The 18,280-nt window shown below is 40.4% G+C and overlaps 2 protein-coding genes across 7 annotated transcripts in view; one reads left to right on the top strand and one right to left on the bottom strand.

Annotated features, from left to right (window-relative positions):
• The window catches only part of si:ch211-272n13.3 (ankyrin repeat domain-containing protein 26), a 45,575-nt gene extending 41,330 nt beyond the window's left edge, over positions 1–4,245 (top strand). For 5 of the 6 annotated variants that reach the window (XM_047390208.1, XM_047390215.1, XM_047390234.1 and 2 more), the window contains 2 exons: positions 3,350–3,395; positions 3,483–4,245. In XM_047390208.1, coding sequence (XP_047246164.1) covers positions 3,350–3,395; positions 3,483–3,613 — 177 coding nt within the window. In that variant the 3' untranslated portion in view covers positions 3,614–4,245. The remainder of the gene's footprint in view (positions 1–3,349; positions 3,396–3,482) is intronic. The other variant, XR_007042121.1, reaches the window with a different exon arrangement.
• A 3,288-nt stretch (positions 4,246–7,533) lies between these two features.
• LOC124883247 (myoD family inhibitor domain-containing protein-like) lies at positions 7,534–14,626 on the bottom strand. The gene is made up of 3 exons (XM_047390260.1): positions 14,596–14,626; positions 10,959–11,222; positions 7,534–8,561 (listed from the first exon to the last, which is right to left on the bottom strand). Exons 1-3 carry the CDS (start codon positions 14,624–14,626, stop codon positions 8,290–8,292), a joined length of 567 nt encoding a protein of 188 aa, XP_047246216.1. The 3' UTR covers positions 7,534–8,289.
• Between the last annotated feature and the right edge of the window lie 3,654 nt (positions 14,627–18,280).

The raw sequence follows: 18,280 nt of genomic DNA, 5'->3' as shown, positions 1-18,280 counted from the left end.
TTTGTGGTTTTACAAAATGTGAAAATGTGAACAAGTAGGCCTCGGTATGACTTAATTAACCAAGGTTTACTTATACAACGGAGGATGCAACAGTGCCTCTCTAGAAACCTGTTAATGCTTTTTCCCCACACCTTTCCTGATGCTTCTTTTCACCCAGGAAGCTTGCAGAAAAGTACTCAGTGGTGTAATGATTGTAGGGGCTGTATATTTTTTCTGCCCCATCTCGTTTGTGCCATCCACCGAAGAGTATTTGGCAAATATTTTTCCCATTTTTGTACACAATAGGAGCTCAGATGTTTGCTTTAACAGTGATTATTGACTGTGAGTCTCACTAAACTTCATGGGATTCAGTCTTTGTTGCTTGTTGTTCTGCAATCATTCAAACGTTGAAAACATGACGTTTACACCCCACAAAAAGAAAACATAAGAACATCACAAATTAATCATTTGATTGAAAAGCTTCCGAATATTTTCTTAAACTTGTATTGAGTCAAAGCATTTGTGTTCTGCCTGTATACATAACAACACTAGGTGGCGCTCTTTTGTTAGCTTTGAAAGGCAGCTGAGGGCCGTGGACTTTACTCTTTTCTTTTCCTCTCCTCTTCGACTTTCTGTATCTTTTTGCATGTTTTCAGTAACTTCGGTGTTATTTTAAATAACACTGAAACATTTAGTTTTTTTACGCACCTAAACAGTTTTGGATTATAGCCCAAAGTTAATCTGAACCTTCAAAGTTCTGTTTAAAGAAAAGATCCACAGCTGCAATGAACGATACAATAAAAACCGTTTCAGTCTTTAGGTGGTCAGTAGGTGGTGATAACGTTTTTGTTTTTTTTATTAACATCAAGGGAATGTAAAGGAGGATTAATCTAGGCAGTGATGGCAGTTCTTCCTAAACATTTTATTGGGATATTTTTGATCATTTCCTAACAAAAACCAAGTTTTATGGCAAGAGGATCCAGGTAAATCTTTCCACATTTTGACAAAACGAAATCTATAAAACTGTACCGCTGTTGTCATAGTGATGGGTGTTTGCAAACTAGGTTGTGATGTCATTGTTTAACCACAACCTCAGTTGGTTGCGTATACAACCATCTAATGAAAGTTTAAAAAGAAAAAAAGCTCTGCTTTTCTTGCCTGCGTTAGGATGAAAGAGGCAAAAGCAGCAGAGAATGTCAGTTCTGTAAAAGGTCTTATGAGCAGAACCACAGAACCTAACCCTAGTCGGGTTGTTCCTCCCTCTGACGTAGCAATACCCTCAGAGATGGGAGGTTGCAAAATATAGCAAGGCCAGTGACTTCAAAATAACTCTGTTGCAGTACACAGCTCAACAACATTCAGCTAAACCTTTACGTCCCTTCCTGTTTCTGGGAGATGGAACCAAACAACCCATGTTAGTTTTTACTTTTATACCAGTGATGAATATTTAATGGGAAGTACACTTTATTGCTAGTTAGCTGGATTGTTTAATATTTCTGGCCCTTAGAAACTGAAGGGAAAAGAGGCTGAGCTTTAGTTCATAAATGACCTTCAGACAGCAAGTTTGTCTGCTCTTGGAGAAATAGTTTGGTTCTAGAAAAGGTCTCCGTCTGAAGACTGTTAGTTTTTTCTGGTATTCCAGTGAAAGTGTTCATTTTAAATGTCTCAAAGAAGGGACAAGACATTCAGTCTGGTTGTCTGTGTCATAATCTCCTGAGTTGAGTTTTAAAGGCCTGGAGTGGTTTGGCTCCACAGGGCCAAACCACTCCAAATTCAAAACATTATTTTTGTTAAACGAAACCTCAGGGCAACTTTCTCTGTAGTGCTTCACATATACAGGCACATCTAAATCTGTTAGAGTTAGATAAGTTCATTTATTTTAGTAATTCAGTTTAAAACGTGCAGCTCATACATGGATTCATTGGACACAGGGTGATGTATTATTATTATTATGAAATACAGCTAATAAAAATGCAAAATCTATTTGCAAAGGGTACTACAGTAGTACATGAATATATTTTAAACAGAGGTAGTTTTAATACAGTGTATGCACTCAGCACTGAGTCAGAGCTCCTTTTTCATCAATGGGCCTCTGGGACCATAATTTCTCAATAAAAAGCTAAATTGACTTTTCTCTGAAAAGATGAATTTGGACCATTGAGAAACAGTCCAGTTGTTTTTCTCCATCGCGCAGGTAAGATGCTTTTAACATTGTCACTGGTTCAGGAGTGGCATAACCCCAGGAACACGTAGTTGTAGCTCATGTCCTGGATACCTCTGTGTGTGGTGGCTCCTGAGACACTGACTCCAGCTGCAGTCCACACCCTCTGAATCCCCCCCAAACCCTTAAAGGGGCCTTGCTTCACAATTCTCTCAAAGCTGCGGTATTACCTATTGTTTTTGTTGTTTTTTTTTTTTTGTATCAGACTTTTTCTTTCTACTCAACTTTCCCTTAAAATATATTCATATAGCACTCTGTGAACATCCAGCTTCTTTTGAAAAAGCCTTTTGTGGCTTACCCTGTATAGACTCAATGATTGTCTACTGGACAACCGTCAAGTCTTCTCAACGGGCATAACATTGACATTTCTTTATTAAAACTATATTTGTTTGAATTTCTATGCAATGTTCTACTGTCCTGAGAAACCAAAATTTGTGTTTTTGTTAGCCGTAAGCCAAACGCATAAGAACTCATAGAAATAAATGCTGGGATCACATCACCCTGTGTAATAAATCTGCTGATATGTCATAAGTTTCACTGTTTGAACTGAATTACTGAAATAAATGAACGTTTTGGTTCTTGTGCCGCCTCAGCAAAGATGAACATCATAAACACGAAAGCCCTGTTTTATACGTTTGAATAATAAATAAAGTAGCGGTAAAGTGTGATTTTTAAATAAAATTCTTATCAACAAGCCAGCGGTGAAATCTAAAAATAAAAACGTATGTCCGAGTTCACCTCTATTATCACAGAAAGCAGGGGATGCTGGACACTCCTGAGAAAGGAAGTGTAGACCTTTATTGCCTCATGATGTTTTTCTCTGTTTAACATTCATTTATTCCACTATTTACATAAAAATAAATGATTATTGTTGAAATAATTTCTGAAGGTTTCTGTGTATAATGCCACCTCTTGTTTTTTAACCATCAAGCAGCTCTTTTATATTCTGTAGCTTTCAGATCTGTGAGGAGCTTGAACGTTTTGCATGACTTGCTGTGTTTTACAACCAAAACAGATTTTCTTTAGCCGTTTTCCCTCCCTTGTATTTTCTACCCTGGTGTTTCTGCTGGTGACATCTGCTCAGTGTCTCTCCTCTTTCCTTACATTTCAATCCACACTTGTTTCTGTTTGCCTGTCATCTTCTTCCAGATGCAGAGTGAGCTGGACAAAAACATATCTAAAGAACTGAGCAACGGTAAGTTCAAGTCCTTGTCATTCCGACCCTTAAACGTGTGGGAAGAAGCTGCAGACGCCAACCTTGGGTTTTCTCTTTGGTCCTCAGCCACAGCAGAGCTAGATGCCGCCTCGGCCCGTTTGTCCCCGGTGGGCTCCGCCTCCAGAGTGGAGCTGGACCCCCTCAGCAGAGCGACGCAGCAGTATTTGGAGGTGCTGAAGAAGAATCATAGGATCTGACTCCACATTTTCGCTGCTTGCTGTCAGCCATCAGAAACTCTAAAGCCAAGAATTAAACACCTCAGTTGTTTTTTATCCTGTGTCATGAAAGAAATCAACTTTATTGCACGTTGCACTTGCCCACTGAGCGAGGGACGAGACTCTCAACGGGTACAAATAAAGACGATCTCAAAAGTATTTGTTTTTCTGGCTGAAATTGTAGTTTGGATTTTTATTTGTGTATTTTGCTGTTGCAGAATTGGCGTTTCTAAGTATTTGTATTTTTCATTGTTTTTGCCAACTTATTACATTTGGTGCGTGCCATCCAATGGGGCAATATCTGTTTTAGTCCTAAATATGGACTTGTGTCATTCTCAGCTTATTTATTCCTTTGAACACTATATACTTGAACATGACGAGCTGCAAACTCTCCGGCTATAAAAACAGGGTGACAAGAACCATTTCAGCTTGTTGGTGGTTTGCTTTAAGTAACAGCCAGTTTATATTTTGTTCTTTGTTTTTATTATCATTATCAAATACTGTAAAAGAAATCTAACTTCAATGTAATGATGTTTCATTCCCTGCAACAACAGTGGCATAAAAGTTCTGTTGGTAAGTGAAATCAAATAAATGGAAAAATATATGAAGCATAATATACGGATTGGTGATCTCATTTGAAACAACTGTTTGTTTTTTAACTAACTTTGCTAAACACGGGTTAATAATGTCATTCATTACAATGTGCAACATGGATTACGAGATGCTGTTTCACAGTTAGGTAGTGATCTTATTTTTATCCAGTCATGTGAAAAGAACGATCATATTGGCCCGGATCCCGCTGCAACCAACCGTTCCCAAACCATTACACTTCCACCTCCATGCTTCACAGTGGGAATTAGGTTATTTTCTTGGGATGCTGTTTGTGTTTCATGCCCAACATGTCCTCCGTTCCGGTGTCCAAATAATAACATTTAGGATCCGTCGGTCCAAAGAACGTTATTCCAAAATTCATGACCTCTGTCTATGTTCTCAATGACAAACGTTTGTCTAAAGGTTTTTATTTATGTAGCACCTTTTTACAGATAAAAATCACAAAGAGCATAAACATTAAAACACAATTAAATTAAAACATGGTTAGGACCAAAGGCAAATTAAATGATACAGATCACTGAAAAACAAATACAGTTATATTTAAGAAGATTTTAAGTACGTTTGAATAACGTCTTTTTTTTAAGACATCGTTGAAACAAAGAAACACGTTCCACAGTCGAGGTGTAACAGCCTGGGAAGAACGATCCCTGAAAGAACAAAGTTTTATATCTGGTTCATGGGTCTTTGGAGTACAAAGTGAACCTTGTCCAGTCTGTCTCTGATTGTACAGACTTGCACTTTCACCTCAACAGTAGCAAGATCCTGCTGTAATTGTAATTGTAAGCCTGCAATGACATTTTAAGGTTTTAAACCTCATACTCGTCGTCTTCCGCTTCATCCGGGACCGGGTCGCGGGGGCAGCAGACTCAGCAGAGACATAGACGTCCCTCTCCCCAGACACCTCCTCCAGCTCCTCCGGGGGGAGCCCAAGGCGTTCCCAGGCCAGCCGAGAGACATAGTCCCTCCAGCGTGTCCTGGGCCTCCTCCCGGTGGGACGTGCCTGGAACACCTCCCGAGGAAGGTGTCCAGGAGGCATCCGGTATAGATGCCCGAGCCACCTCAACTGGCTCCTCTCGATGTGGAGGAGCAGCGGCTCTACTCCGAGCCCCTCCCGGATGGCCGAGCTCCTCACCCTATCTCTAAGGGAGTGCCCGGCCACCCTACGGAGGAAACTCATTTCAGCCGCTTGTATCCGGGATCTCGTTCTTTCAGTCATGACCCAAAGTTCATGGCCATAGGTGAGGGTAGGAACGTAGACTGACTGGTAAATTGAGAGCTTTGCTCTTCGGCTCAGCTCTCTCTTCACCACAACGGACCGGCACAGCGCCTCCATTACTGCGGCAGCCGCACCGATCCGTCTGTCGATCTCCTGCTCCATTCTTCCCTCACTCATGAACAAGACCTCAAGATACTTGAGCTCCTCCACATGAGGCAGTTTTAAAACCAAAAACCTCTTCTTTTTCTTTTAGGTCTAAGATGTTAAACGTTGACTAATTAGGATTTTGAAAAGGAGCAATATGTGGATTAACTGCAGTAACTGGTTACTCAGATGACCATATCTTCACATTAGCTGTATTTATAAATATATATATAAATACATGAACATGATGGCAATAGTTTAGGATAGCTGGAATTCTGGAATAAAGACCAATATAGTAGTAGTAGTAGTAGTAAAATGTTATCTAACTCATAATGCATGCAAATTAATATTTAGGTAAGTAGAAAGCTAGAAGATATTCACATCTCTTTGTTTTCTTAATTTCTGAGAATTGGTCCTAATTCTGCAACATCTGCTTGCAAAACCTTCTAAAGAAACCTGGTTTCTCACATTTAAACGAAAGATGCTCCTTGCCATCCATCCTTAATGCTCAACCATTTCCTACTCTAACTCTCATTAGCTGTGTTTTTGATGTTCTTTAAAACTCCCCCTCCTCCCACACTCACAAACATGTGAAACCTGATGGTATGCGCTGGTTTAGAAACAATTTCCTTTCTTATTAAGGCGAGACAGCGTGTTTATGATTGCCCCCCTCTGGTGTGTCTCTCTAAGCTTTGATCCGTCCTCTCTGCGTCAGCCTCAAATGTTAGATATTCAAATCTTGTTACATTTATTTTTGTTTCCTTTATAGCAGATGGGCACATCTGACAGACTGACTATTAGGTGTTATTATTTCCCCTTTTTTTTTAAACAGACGCCACTTCCTACCGCACGTATAAACCTTGTTTTGATTGAGGAGGTTACAGCTGTTGTCAAGCAGCTTTGGAGGCAGGCGAGAATACAAATAGGCAGATGGTGAATAAAGACAAGCTTTTTTTTTCAGATAACTCAGGCTGAAAGCAATCTGCTCTTCATTGGGTCATCTTCTGTCTGTAAAGCTCAGTCTTTATCTCAGACTACCTGTCCGACAACTGTTAGAAAAACAAGGTGTCGGTTTGAAACCTCGATAATGCCTGATGAGCAAGCCAGTTCAGTATAAGGTTATATCCATAACATCTAATCTAGTCAGATTGGAGCAAGGATCAGTTTTCAAGCCTTGACGCAGATTCTTCATTGGATTTAGGTCTGGACTTTGACTGGACCGATCTAACACAAGACTATATTTTGCTGCAAACCATTTTATTATAGGTCTGACTGTTTGTCTTCCAGTCTAGTCTCAAGTCTTCTGCAGCCTCTCACATGTTTTCTCCTAGGATTGCCTGGTGTTTAGTTCCATCTATCCTCAGATCAACTCTGACCAGCTTCCCCTGTCCCTACTGAAGAAAAGAATCCCCATAGCATGATGCTGCCACCACCATACGATGGGGATGATTTGTTCAAGGTGATGTTCTGTGTTAGTTTTTTTGACACATAAAAGTTTTTGCATATAGGCCAAACAATTTAATTTTGGTCTCGTCTGACTGAAGCACCTTCCTGTGGTTTTCTTACAACAATAGTTTTTCGTCTTGCCACTCTTGCATAAAGGGCAGATTTGTGGAGTGTATGACTAGTATGCAATGGTGCCAGAGTTGTGGATCTGTGAAGTTTTGGGCCTTTTAGCTACATCTCTGATTAGTGCTTTCCTTGTCCAGTGTGTCAGTTTAGCTTAGCATCTATGTCTCGGTATATTCTTTCCATTTTCAGTTTGAATTGAACAGAAATGGTTCAAATGTGCATAAATTTAATAAATGACCTCAAGCTGAAGATGCCTATTACTAGAAATCAAAAGCATTCCGCTTCCAATGTTCGAAGATTACAGGTTTGACTCCTTCCCGCACGGCTTTTTGCATTTAAAGAACAGGGCAACGCAAAACTTGTCTTCTCTCACTTTAATCCCTTTTCATATTTGTCAAATAAGGCATTTTAAATATAAAGAAGATGCTTATTGCCGCTAGATATCAGAAGATCTGAGAGGGCTTCATTGAAAGCTGCGGAGCGAGATGACAGCGTAGAAGCAGAGTAAACAACCAAAAATAAATCTAAGTGCCAATAAAGACAACGCTGTCAGTCCGTCCGGGAGAGCAAAGAGGCTCATTTAAATCATGTTAGAGCATCGCTTTAGGCATCGCTTTTGCCCACAATGCATTTGGGTTCCGCTGGGGACAACAGACAGCGGCAGTATCTAATTTAGAGCTTGCTGTACAGGCAGCATGAAATAAGCGCCCAGGTTTGTTCCACTTGTCAACCTCAATTTGTTCTAACCTTTGCCCTCAGCACAAGTCTCCCTTCACTGTATTGCAACAGATGCAGCACCCACACATATGGACCGTGTATCACCATCAGTCTATGGTACATTTCCTTGCACATGTTTTCATACCCTTTGAACTTTTTCAAATTTTCTCCCATTTCAACCACAAACATTGATGTATTTTATTTGGATTTTATGTGACAGACCAGCACGAAGTATAGTGTTGAATTTGCATGGCACTGTGTAATCAGAGCCATTTTAATGTCCTTTTTTTAGAGAAAAAAAGGCTTTCATTCACTCAAGATGAGTGCAAAAAATGTGTCCTCTAAATGTAGTTTCCAACATTGTGCATCCCATCGCAAGGACTAACAGCCTGCTGGCTTAGCTGCGGTGGCAGATCTCGCAGCAGTCCAGACAGAACTCCAGACACTCGATGGGCTCACAGCAGGACTTGAACAGCACCGAGTGGCAGTGGGCGGGGCAGCCGAGCTCCTCACCGGGCGAGTCCTGGATGACCGAGCAGCAGCGGGCGCAGGCGTGGCAGCAGGAGGAGCAGAGGCCCTGAAGGCAGCAGGAGCAGGCCTCCAGCAGACCCAGGAGCACCACAGAGAACTGACACCACAGGCAGGCCAGCAGCAGCCGAAGGCAAGAGTCTGTGGGCGTCAAAATAAGGATAAAATAACTGATTGTGGAGCACAGAAATCTGAGGTCAGAGAGCATCTGCTGTGCTTCCAAAAAGCCTTTTAATGTGTTAACAAACACAGGGATTACCTCCATTAACCCAAATTAAACTCTTGCATTGTTTGTTTGTGGTGTCAAGTGAAACTTAAAAAAGAGAAATTCTTGTTCTGCAGTGATCAAGTGTGATTGTGTTTACTTAATCACAGCTTTGCTCAGTCCTCCAGGGAAAATGAAAAAAAAAAAAAGGCCACAGAGGCTTGCAAGGATGAAAAGCAATCAGCAGGAAGCTGTCACATGATAATTGCTGTGCTGCCCAAATTAGGCGCAGACGAAATAGCATACATTAACCTCATCGGTGTGTTGCGGTGCGTATCGTGGGCTCCTACCTGCTGTACTGCTGTTTTTTTTTTGTTTGTTTTTTTTGTTTTTTTTCATCTGCATAAGGACCAGAGCAGAGCGAGCTGATGCAAATCCAGCTGTTTTATCCTGTTTACTCAAGGAAGCCAGCGGAAAGGAGGTGGCAGAATTCCCTGCGGAGTGGGGCTCAACATTTTGCTGCTCATTCCACTGATTTATACGCACCCCGCATAACTTATGCTAATACTCGCGTGTAGATGAAAAGGGAGCATTGTGTAGCCCCTGAATTGATTTGATGTACAGCTTCATGGAGATAACAACATGAACCCACTGGTAAACAAGCAGTGGTCCGTCACATGCACTGGTATAGTTAGTAGAAGTGACGCAACTGGACTGTATGCACTGGAAAACTTTTAGAAGCATTCCTGTAAGTGTGTGTTTGTCAAGCTTCACGTTTGTTAGACAGATGGTTAAATCAATAATGGCATTGTTTGCTGTGGGCGTCAAATTATTAATCCAATTATTTTACCACTTGTTTAAGTTTTTCGTTATTTAATTTAAGAAATTATCATTTTTAATTAGAACTGACTATGTCTGACATGTTACAGCTGGAAAGGAAGTAGTTTGGTGGGAAACTTGTCATGTATATGGGTTCATAACGTTTGCAAACAGAAAATCTGGGAAGTGTGTCATGCATCCATTTTAGGCCCCTTACTAAAACTAGCTTTTACTACATTTACAGCAGCTGATCTTTTGAGACACGTCTTTACCAGCTTTACAAATCTAGAGCATTAAAGCTTTTGCCTGATCTTCTCAAACATCCCAAGCTCAGTCAAACTGAATGGATAGTGTTTGTGAACATCGGTTTTCAAGTCTTACCACAGGATTTCAGTTGGATTGAAGTCAGGACTTTGACTGGGCCATTCTAATAGATGAATATTCTTTGATCTAAGCTATTCTATTGTAGCTCTGGCTGTATTGGTTGTTCTGTTGGAATGTGAACCCCAGTCTTCAGTCTTTTGAAGCTCCATCCATTTTCCCAATGAGTCCTACCAGCTTAGCTATCCTTGCTAAAAACAATCATCTCAACTGCATGATGCTACCACCACCATGTTTTATAGTTAGGATAGTAGATAGGTAGGTAGGTCTACATACTCTTTCCATTTTCAGACGATACATTGAACATTGCTGGGGATTTTTATAACCTAACCCTGTTTTACACTTTACATCTTTCTCCCTGACCTGTCTGCCGTGTTCCTTGGTCTTCATGATGCTGTTTGTTCATGAATGTTCTCTAAAAAACCTACAGGGTTTGTTAGAGGTGTTATAGGAAAGATAAGTGACTATAAACACATAGTGCACTCTTTTGATTTGTATTTGTGAAGCAATGTTGTAAACCTAGGGTCACTTGGTGCTGGACCATCAGATAAAATCCAAATAAATCACATTGATATTTGTGGTCTTGATCCATTGAATGGTATGAAGTAGATACCCATTCTTATTTCAGTTTTAAGCAAAAAGCACGGACAATCATCTCAGAACCCACACCCATTTTAAATCTACAGGATATAAGACAAATGTTTACTGATGTATTTTCAAATTATTAAAAATATTGTAAAAGACCTAATCTTTACTTTTTTAAACACTCGTAACTAAGTGTTTTTTTCAGAGGCTGACTTGTTGCCTGACACTGCAGCTGTTTTTCCTTTTTTTCTGGGCCCAAAAGCCCAAAACCAACAAAAGAAAAGAGAATGAAATGAAATGAAATGAAAGGATTGTTAAATTTAAGTATTCAACTGTTTATTTAAAACACTTTTTATATAATTTAGGATCAGTAATTGCTTTAAAATTTCAGCTCTACCTGCGGAATCACATGTGAAATATAAAGTCATGATATCAAGCTAAGGTCCAAACACCCAGTCTAATTCTCCATCCAACATACATGCTAGATGGTAGTATCAACACCTGCTTACTTAGACTTATTTAAAAAGGATAAATAGTCGGGAGGTTACCTGTAGGTGTAGGAGCAGGTTGGTGCGATCCAGCCCTACTTCTCTTGCTCCGACTCCTGTCGCCGCCTTTGTGGCCGCTGAGGACTGACACCCCTGAGCTCTGCGGTCGGCTAAGAATCGGTGAGGCAGATTTCAGTTTGTTTTCAGGGACTGGGAGGCCGCATCGAGGGCAACTTGGCCTCTGAAGGTCATGCTGAGCCTTCTCAAACACATCTGAGTCCTGTAAGGCCTCTGTTTGGGGAGCTGGAGCAGGCAAAAGCTGGGCTGTGACATACACAGAAATGGACACATCATGTGATCATCAAGGGATTGAGGTCCACAACAGGAGGAGTTGAGATGTTCCTCAATGACTTATTTGGCTTGCAGAGGTCCACAATGCTTGATGTAAAACACCCTTAGATGTATAAAGTTCTAATTTCTTCAGTCAAGTGTTTCTTAATAGTTTGGCTGCTCTTAAATATCCCTTTAATGTGGAAAATCCCACTTCTGTATAACAACTAAATGTACAAGTGAGGGTAGTATATATGCTGTCCTACAATTCAGTAATCTACTGAGGGTTGAGGGTAACAGAAGACAGGGCAGGGGGAAAGATGTGGAGAAGTTTAAAGTAGCGTTATGTTATAAAACAATATCAAAAGCTTTGAACATCTTATAGAGCGCTGTTGAATCCATCATCCAGGAACAGAAATAATATGATGCATCTGAAAATCCCTCCGTCCACCTTAGCCAACCAGGTTGGGCAAGGAGGTCGTAGAGAAGCAACCAAGAGGCACCATGGTATCATGACTCATTTTAATTTATTTGTAAAACGTATAAGCAATAAAATAAAAAAAGGAAAATACTAGCCTTATTCAAAGTAAGCTATGTTTTAAGTTGAATATCTTAAATTCTCTTGTCAGTAAATGTACAATTTTAACAAAACAAATTCATAAATTGAATAATTTATGAGTACACATTTTCTCATAAGGAATAAACAACATGAAAGTGTTTTCATGAGGGACTCTTGGTTTCTTTGTGTAGCACTGCCCATGAGGTCAGCCCAGATGGTATTTCCTCTGCTAATGGGGTCACTCGCTCAAAGGATTTCCTCAGCTGATCTTAAAGACGAACTTCGATGAAGCTACTTAGCAGAAAGCCCAGTTAGCTGAGTGTTTGGATAATATCTGCATTCATGTTCAAGATAAGGCTCGGCCTCAGCGGGAGACATGAAGTATGTTTGTAACAAAAAGCCTGAAACTTCCTCCCACTCAGCCAGCCAGGTTGACCCTGCATTTAAAATGTCTCCACCCTCATGACATTCACAGAGTTTGATTAAAAACTGGGCCTGATTTTATTTTAATATCTTATAGATTTGCACACAAAGAAGTTAATAAAATATTTTAAAGTATAGACATTTGGGGTTTTACCTGCTTTGTTTTTCTTAAATAAAAACATTTTACTCCCTGAGCATAATTTAAAGATGTATCACTATTTTTGTGGCATTCAGTGGAATAAATGAAAACCTTCAATATCTCATTCTTTTTCAGCTGGAGTATTTGCAGACTCAAAGTTTGGACAGAGCTGCCTTGATGGCTGTTTATCACAAATACGGTTTATCACCAGCTTTAAATCATCAATAAGTAACGACAGTCACAAACAAACAAATAGAATGGGGAAATCACATTGTACTGCTGTGTGCATCACCACTGTATCATAAAAACACTAGCTTCACATGAGTTAATAATATCTCTTAGGTCTATGTGTGCAGAACACAACTAAACAATTCAATAGGCACATAAAAACAACAACAAACAACAACAACAACAACAACAAAAAATATCCTGTTTGAATAAGGAGACAATCCCTTATTACTACTGTATCTGGTCACTTCCATTAACAAGATGAACCAATAAGATTTATTTAGACATTGGCCAGTAAGCTTCGGCTAATTTTCATGATCAGCCAGTGAGAAATAGTTTTCCTATCAAGGAATGGAGCTTGGAGCTAACAGGCTGTGGTGACAGAAACACTCTTTGGTGTGAACACTTCTACTGAGAGAAGAGTCAAAGTTCAAGCTTCAACACCATTTAATTTTTTAATAATTTATTTATTAAATTAAGGATAGATTTAATTCATTTAATGTATTTATTTATTTAATGGACATATTTGTAGTTTTATCTATTTAATGACACATTTAATAATTATTTTTAAGTTATTTGTTTATTGGCACTCTTCAGTCTCTGTGTAAGATCAGCGAGTTGTTTAAAAGAGAAGTCAGGGAAAGCAGAGATAAGATTTGATTTCTACTAAGTTACCATCCCCAAAATGATAAAATTACAATATCAGCTGTAGACTATTTACTGAAACCTGTGACACAAAATTTACCATAAAGTACAGCATGATCTGACGCTACAATGTTAGTTTTATCACAATTATTGCTCACACTGATCGGACACAGGTTCAGAATTTGAATATGGTGAAAAGAGTATTAGTTTAAAGCCTTTATTTTTTTTTGAAATAGTCCTTTTTTATAAATTTGTTTTACTGGCTTGCATAACATGATTCACATCAAGGAAAACCACAAACTGTTCAGTGGATTTGGAATAAAATTAATCTTTAATAACTAATAATCTGCAGCACAAACAATTCAATGCCATTTAAGAACAATTAGATTACACCCCCTTTTCTAACTTATTTCGGGTTTAACCATCAGTACTTGCCTTCAGCAGCATTGTTCTGTGTTTCCCTTATTTCCAAAGACATGTTTTCTCCTGCTACCATGCTGGGTTCTAATGACTGGTTTCTCGCATTTTGTCGCAGGATCCTCTTCAGTCTCTTTGCTTTTGTCTAGAGCAAGGGGTCCGGAAGCACTACCAGCAACACCCAACATGCTGACATGAGTCACCGCTCAGGAGCCTTTGGGAGCTGCTCCGTGTGAGAGTGTTTTGTTATTGTTTGGTGCCTTAACGACAATTGCCTTCATTACAAACCCTCTGAGCTCCGCTTCAGCCAAGCTGGTCAGAGGATGGCTCGGAAGAACGAGGTCCCTCTCTCATTTCTGCTTTCAGTCACCTAACACGATGGAGACACATGCCGCACAAGCGTGGTAACTGATAACTGCTGTATAACAAAAACTAATACCAACTAGGCATGCAGTGATAACAAAAATCTCATAGAAGAGCCCACATCAGGTTTTGTTGAAATAATCTAGATTTTTTTTTTTTTTTAGGGGAGGATTTTTGGACGACAAACTACTGCTCACAAATTGGATCAAAATCTTGGAGTGAATTACGTACCCCCACTTAGTAAGGCTTACATACCAGCTGATAGGTTTACATATTTTTGAATCACTTTGATTATTTTTTTACAGTGACTTGCAAAATACCTCTTGAACTATCCCGTATTTTTTCAAAATACAAACTTCAGTGCAATTTATTTAGATTTTATGAGACAGACCAACAAAAAGTAGTGCATAATTGTGAAGTGGAAGGAAAATGGTGCATGGATATAAACATTATTGTAAGAGTAAAAATTTGAAAAGTGTGGCATGCATTTCGGTTCAATGGAGGTGAACTGCTGCCCCATCCTTTAGTTTTTCTTAGCCTCCAGCAGGTTTTCTACCAGGATTGCACTGTGTTCACCTCTATCCACCTCTGACCTGCTTCCCTGTCCCTGCTGCGGAAAGGCATCATCCTCACAGCATGATGCTGCCACCAATTTAGGTGTCCTACAAACACCTAAGCTGTGGACCTCTGCAGCTCCTCCAGAGTTATCATGGACCTCTTTGCTGCTTCTCTGATTCATGCTGTCCTTGCCCTGTTAGTTTAGGTGAATGGCTATGTCTAGATAGGTTTTATATTTGCCCCATACTCTTTCAATTTTCAGATAATGTATTAAACACTACTTTGCAAGTTGTCCAAAAGTTAGCATATTGCTTGATTTTATTTAGGGCATTTAAGTAAAGGGAGCCGAGTCACCTTTTTAGAATTTTTATATGTAAAAAAAATAAATAAAGGAAAACCATATATGGTATTTCTTCTAGTTCACAATTATGCACTACTTGGGGGGACAGTGGCGAGTGTGGTAGGGGTTCATCCTTTAACCGGTGGGTTGCCAGTTCGAACCCCCTCTCCATCCATCTCAGTCACTGTGTCTATGGGCAAGGCACTTCACCTGCCTTGCCTGCTGATGGTGGTCAGAGGGCCCGGTGGTGCCGAATGTTTGGCAGCCTCACTTATGTCAGTCTGCCCCAGGGCAGCTGTGGCTACATTGTAGCTCACCACTGTCAGTGTGTGATTGTGTGTATAAATGGGTGGATAACTGAATGTAGTGTAAAGCACTTTGGGGTCATAGACTTGATTAAGCGCTTTACAAATAGAGGCCATTTACCATTTACTTTGTGTTGGCCTGTCACATAAAAACCCAAACTGTGTTGTGATGTCACCACAGCTATCCTTTGAAAAATGATCCTGTGGACCATTCCTGCATGTTTTCCCAGCAAATATTTTTAAAACACAATGTAAAGTGCTAAAGATACATTTCTAAAACATCATAAAGCCACGTCTTTTTATTGTATTCCTCTAGATGAGTTCTCAAAGAACTGATTGATCCCATGAAGGACAGCATTATTATTATTATTATATGTTGATAAGAGAATGAACACCGACCAACCCCTTTGGATTGGCTGCTGGAAATAAAAAACAAACGTGCTGTCAAAAGTGCTGTACTCGATAACATGTTGGTTTGCCTGCCTCTCTGTGCACATCAAAGCAACACATAAATGAAGCTGTTGAAGTTGTCGAGCACAATGCTAACTTTCAGCCAGCAAGCACGCCATGTGGAGTGGCAATCAGAGGAGAATGTCATGCGGTAGGCTGACAGCGAATCAAAGGAAGCCATGAGAGGCAACAGCAAACCAAAAGCAAACATGTTATCAGCAAAGACAATAACTGACATTAGTCAAAACAGGGAGCTCAGAAATCTTCTGTTCCAAAGCGAACAGAGGCAACTTCACTCCACTTGATGAGGCACTGTGATTGCACTTTAAACTGTCTGTTCATTGTTTCTGTTGGCTTTTATACTTTCTTGCATACTGAATTTACAGAAGTGTTAGCCAAAATCTGAGCTAAATGATGCCAAACAAACAACTAGACATTCCAACTAAAGCTGTGATTTGGTGGAAAAAAAAAACTTTTTAATGAAGCTGCTAATAGGCAAACTTTAGTCACAGTTGTTTAGACAAAATTACTGTTTTTTAATTGAAATCTTCAAAAATGCACAAAACACATATTTTGAAAGGTTTTCAAACACATACCACAAAAGACGAGTAGATATATTTTTGGTCAGTTATTTTTCTTAGTTGTAATATTTCTTGGCAATAAATCTTACAACATTGGAACGCCTGTTTCTTTCCCACCTAAATAGTTTTTTGCACTTGCCAAATCCTCTCTGCCAAAGCTAAACTGTTCATCCTCCCTCTGACTCTTGTTTTGTGCTTTTGGTGCACTTACTATTGTGAAGATGAGCCCTGCTTCGGAGGTCTGTTGGTGTTTGTTACCAGCAAGCCATGATTGACTGATCTGGATAGGCCATGTGCCATAGGGTAATTTTAAGCTACTGATCTGCAAAACCAGGTTACTTGGAATGAGCCCTAGCACCATTTCCAAATGAGGCAGCGTTCCATATAGGTACGGACGTCAGACATGGGCCGCAAAGTTGGCGTACCAAAACAGGCGACACCACAAGACGTTGTCTGACGTCACCTACTCAGTATTTAGGAACTGTAGGCAGTCTTCTGCAGATTTTCACTCAAGGGTTGATATAGCTGATGGCTCTCTACTCAGACAATCTGGAACAGACTGCACACAGGCAGTCTCTGGTCTCAGTGCTTCTACGAAGGCCCTCCATGACTGCTCTTCATTATCAGGCCTCAACCACATGTACACTGGAACATGAACATGTGGAGGAATCATAAGTGCAGTTTCACCTTTTAGGATCAGCGTGTGGAGAAGTGCTGATAATGCCATACTGATTGCTATGCTGGATGGGTGGCATCTTTTGGAGGCAGTGTCATGGTGTGGGGCAGCATCCCCTTTTCTCACTCCATCATTTTAATCTTTTTCACATCTACTCTGACCATTTGGATCCACAAAGTATGTTAGCTGTGTTGACGAGGAGCGGAAATGTGTTTGCTACAGGCGGAGCAACGTTCCGGTTTTCACTGAAGAAAAGATCCGTGCTTTTATTTGAAGAGAAAATGGGAACTCAGTTATGTATCCAAACTCACCACCTCTTACCTTTTCTTGTCAAGCTACCTTCGGCTACTCATCGGTGTCTTTTTGAGGAGGCTCTACCAACTTTGAACATATAGACTGAACTTTTTCTTCAAAGTCTTGCTCTTTTTGCACTGGCTGTCAGTTTAGGTGGACATTTAGGGCTTGGGAGATTTGTACTTGTACTCTTTCCACTTTAGGAAGATCATTTAACAGCTCTGTGAGAGGCTCAAAGCTTAGGATGTTGGTTCTTCTCCGCAACTATATCTCTGACATACAGGGGTTGGACAATGAAACTGAAACACCTGGTTTTAGACCACAATAATTTATTAGTATGGTGTAGGGCCTCCTTTTGTGGCCAGTACAGCGTCAATTCGTCTTGGGAATGACATATACAAGTCCTGCACAGTGGTCAGAGGGATTTTAAGCCATTCTTCTTGCAGGATAGTGGCCAGGTCACTACGTGATACTGGTGGAGGAAAACGTTTCCTGACTCGCTCCTCCAAAACACCCCAAAGTGGCTCAATAATATTTAGATCTGGTGACTGTGCAGGCCATGGGAGATGTTCAACTTCACTTTCATGTTCATCAAACCAATCTTTCACCAGTCTTGCTGTGTGAATTGGTGTATTGTCATCCTGATACACGGCACCGCCTTCAGGATACAATGTTTGAACCATTGGATGCACATGGTCCTCAAGAATGGTTCGGTAGTCCTTGGCAGTGACGCGCCCATCTAGCACAAGTATTGGGCCAAGGGAATGCCATGATATGGCAGCCCAAACCATCACTGATCCACCCCCATGCTTCACTCTGGGCATGCAACAGTCTGGGTGGTACGCTTCTTTGGGGCTTCTCCACACCGTAACTCTCCCGGATGTGGGGAAAACAGTAAAGGTGGACTCATCAGAGAACAATACATGTTTCACATTGTCCACAGTCCAAGATTTGTGCTCCTTGCACCATTGAAAGCGACGTTTGCCATTGGCATGAGTGACCAAAGGTTTGGCTATAGCAGCCTGGCCGTGTATATTGACCCTGTGGAGCTCCCGACGGACAGTTCTGGTGGAA

This window comes from Girardinichthys multiradiatus, chromosome 2 (genome assembly GCF_021462225.1).
Source record: "Girardinichthys multiradiatus isolate DD_20200921_A chromosome 2, DD_fGirMul_XY1, whole genome shotgun sequence".
Lineage (NCBI taxonomy): Eukaryota > Metazoa > Chordata > Actinopteri > Cyprinodontiformes > Goodeidae > Girardinichthys > Girardinichthys multiradiatus.
Note: the sequence above shows the minus strand (reverse complement) of the source record. Positions and strands in the feature narration are given on the sequence as shown.